The sequence below is a fragment of the Calidris pugnax genome, unplaced genomic scaffold, assembly GCF_001431845.1.
Source record: "Calidris pugnax isolate Ruff unplaced genomic scaffold, ASM143184v1 scaffold298, whole genome shotgun sequence".
Lineage (NCBI taxonomy): Eukaryota > Metazoa > Chordata > Aves > Charadriiformes > Scolopacidae > Calidris > Calidris pugnax.
This window is the reverse complement of record NW_015091152.1, coordinates 879,640-882,217: the sequence shown is the minus strand read 5'-3', so window position 1 is coordinate 882,217 and position 2,578 is coordinate 879,640. Positions and strand designations below refer to the sequence as shown.

The 2,578-nt window shown below is 46.1% G+C and overlaps 1 protein-coding gene across 1 annotated transcript; it reads left to right on the top strand.

The window, feature by feature from the left end:
• The first annotated feature begins 586 nt into the window (after positions 1-586).
• LOC106898151 (probable G-protein coupled receptor 19) lies at positions 587-1,663 on the top strand. Its single transcript, XM_014959250.1, has 2 exons — positions 587-693; positions 916-1,663. The coding sequence occupies exons 1-2, from the start codon at positions 587-589 to the stop codon at positions 1,514-1,516; spliced, it is 708 nt and encodes a 235-aa protein (XP_014814736.1). The 3' UTR covers positions 1,517-1,663.
• The last annotated feature ends 915 nt before the right edge of the window (positions 1,664-2,578 follow it).

The window sequence follows — 2,578 nt, the reverse complement described above, 5'->3', positions numbered from 1 at the left end:
CTTTGATCTTCTGATCTTCCTGATTTATCTTGCACAGTATCAAGACTCTGGAGTTAAACAATCATCTTATATATCCACAGAAACAGTCTTTCTATTGTTAATAAGTAAGAGGCTTTGAATGTCAACACTATGACTGAAAATACACTTTCTGGAGCATCAGCCCCTGGCAAGGTGCTTGTATATGTATAGCTACTACTACTAAGTATTTCTCCATTTTATCCCTGAGATGGGCTAGGACCAATCCAACCATCTGGCTAATACCAAGACTGGAAACTCTGTCTATCCATATGTCCATTCTTGCCTCACTCCTCTTTAAAACAGGAGTTCATAGCTATCACATACCACGGTGTGTGCCATACCTACCATAAAAGGACCAGCTACAGTTTGATCCCAGAAGCTGTATTTAAATGCTAGCTTAGAAATTCAGAGGTCAGGCTAGCATTCAGGCATGTGAAAAACACTGTCTGAAAAAAAAAAGATGGATTATTGATTGTGTTAGCATTAGGGGTAGCATTGGGAATTGGAACAGCATCACACCTAGTGACAGTTCACTGTCACCAATACAACCCAAGGTAACGTCGTCTCCATGGCTTGTGCCGACCTTCTCATCAGTGTCACAAGCATGCCCTTCGTGCTGCTCCAGTTTACCTGGGGCAGGTGGATGCTGGGGAACATGATGTGCAAGCTGGTAAGGTACGTGCAGTACCTCACCCCTGGGGTCCAGATATATGTGCTCCTCTCTATATGTGTGGATCGATTCTACACTATTGTCTACCCCCTGAGCTTCAAAGTGTCCAGGGAGAAAGCCAAGAAAATGATTCTGGCCTCTTGGCTGTTTGATGCTGTCTTTGCATCACCAGCTTTCTTTTTCTATGGCTCCAACAGTGACGACCACTGCAACTTTTTTCTCCCCAGTTCTTGGGAAGGAGCCGCCTACAGTATCATCCACCTCTTGGTGGTGTTTTTGATCCCATCCATCCTCATTATCCTCTTCTACCAGAAGGTCATCAAGTACATTTGGAGAATAGGCACAGATGGCATGACTGTCAGGAGGACAATGAATATCGTCCCAAGAACAAAAGTGAAGACCATTAAGATGTTCTTAATGTTAAACTCAGTGTTTCTTCTGTCCTGGCTCCCTTTTTACGTGGTACAACTGTGGCACCCGCAGGAAACAGACTACAGAAAGAGCTCCTTGGTTTTCCTGGCCATCACCTGGATCTCTTTCAGCTCTTCAGCCTCGAAGCCAACTCTCTACTCCGTGTACAATGCAAACTTCAGAAGAGGGATGAAAGAAACTTGTTGCATGTCCGCCATGAAATGTTACAGAAGCAACGCATACACCATCACCACCAGTTCCAGGATAGCCAAAAAGAATCACGTTGGGATCGCAGAAATCCCAGCTCCAGCCAAAACTGTCACCAAAGACTCCATCTATGATGCTTTTAACAGAGAAGCAAAGGAAAAAAAGCTTGCCTGGCCAATTCAGTCTAACCCCCCAAACACATTTGTCTAGTTGGCTTTATTGCTTTGAAAATTTATGACGTACCCCTGAACAAGGAGCTTTCTCTCGGTTTTGAACCAATGTATATTTGCATCTTTTTAACACAACTTTTAGGGAAGAAAAAAAGATGGTTTATTTTATTAAATGCGTTGATTTTAATGTGTCTGGCCTATTTCGTTTCAGTTACCTTCTGCTTTGTGGAACCACTCTCCCTGAATCACAAGCATAACTTTCTTACAGACCAGAAAAGCCCTTACCCTGTCAGTACGTAGGGAAAAAGGGAAAGGAAAAACTCTGCTTTTTATAATCCCCATCCATTGGCCACCATGTAGAAATGCATAAATCCACTACCTGTACTTCTTTCCTTTATACCCCTGTGAATACTGCTGCACTGGGGTTTTCCCTCTCATCCAGACCCCACGGGTACGATGCCCACACCTGGGCAAGGCTGGTGTAACTCTGAGCCCACTGACACCGGTGGTGAAATCCCTCTGCCCTGGTAGGGCCGGCACTGAACGCTTTTGCATCCTCAGCATCACGCCTCTCCAGAGGTCTCGTGGTCCAAACCGCCTGAGAAAAGTCCTCCCCGTGCTCTTGCCCTCTCCACCTCCTCTGGAACTGCTTCTGCACCCAGCCAGAAGCTGAGGGTGGGCACGGCCTGGGAGGAGACCTGCTGATCAAAAGGGGTCATGGCTGTACCAGGCACCCAGGGACTCCTCACCTGTTAAATTCCCTGTGTCTCCTGGCCTGAGTCACTTCTTCTGAGGTACGGCTGTGCCACCTGCAGCAAATAGTGGGTTTTTCCAAACATGAGCAGGAAAACGAGCTCTGCAGTCACACGCTCACCCGACAGCATCCTCCTCGGGTGCATGTTTGAATAGGTCCCTGTCATGAGTTAACACCAGCCAGCAACTAGGACCATGCAGCCGCTCACTCACTTTCCCCCAGGTGTGATGGGGGAGTGAAAGGGAAGAGTTAAAAAAAAAAAAAACATGAGAAAAAACTCATGGTTTGAGATAAAGACAGTTTAACAGGTTGAGCAAAAGCCATGCACGCAAGCAAAGCAAAACAAGG

Bases quoted from the DNA above. Each gene is read 5' to 3' on its own strand.
- LOC106898151 (XM_014959250.1), top strand. From the start codon at position 587: ATGGCTTGTGCCGACCTTCTCATCAGTGTCACAAGCATGCCCTTCGTG. The intron at 694-915 runs GTACGTGCAGTA...TTTTCTCCCCAG, and splicing joins ATGATGTGCAAGCTGGTAAG to TTCTTGGGAAGGAGCCGCCT.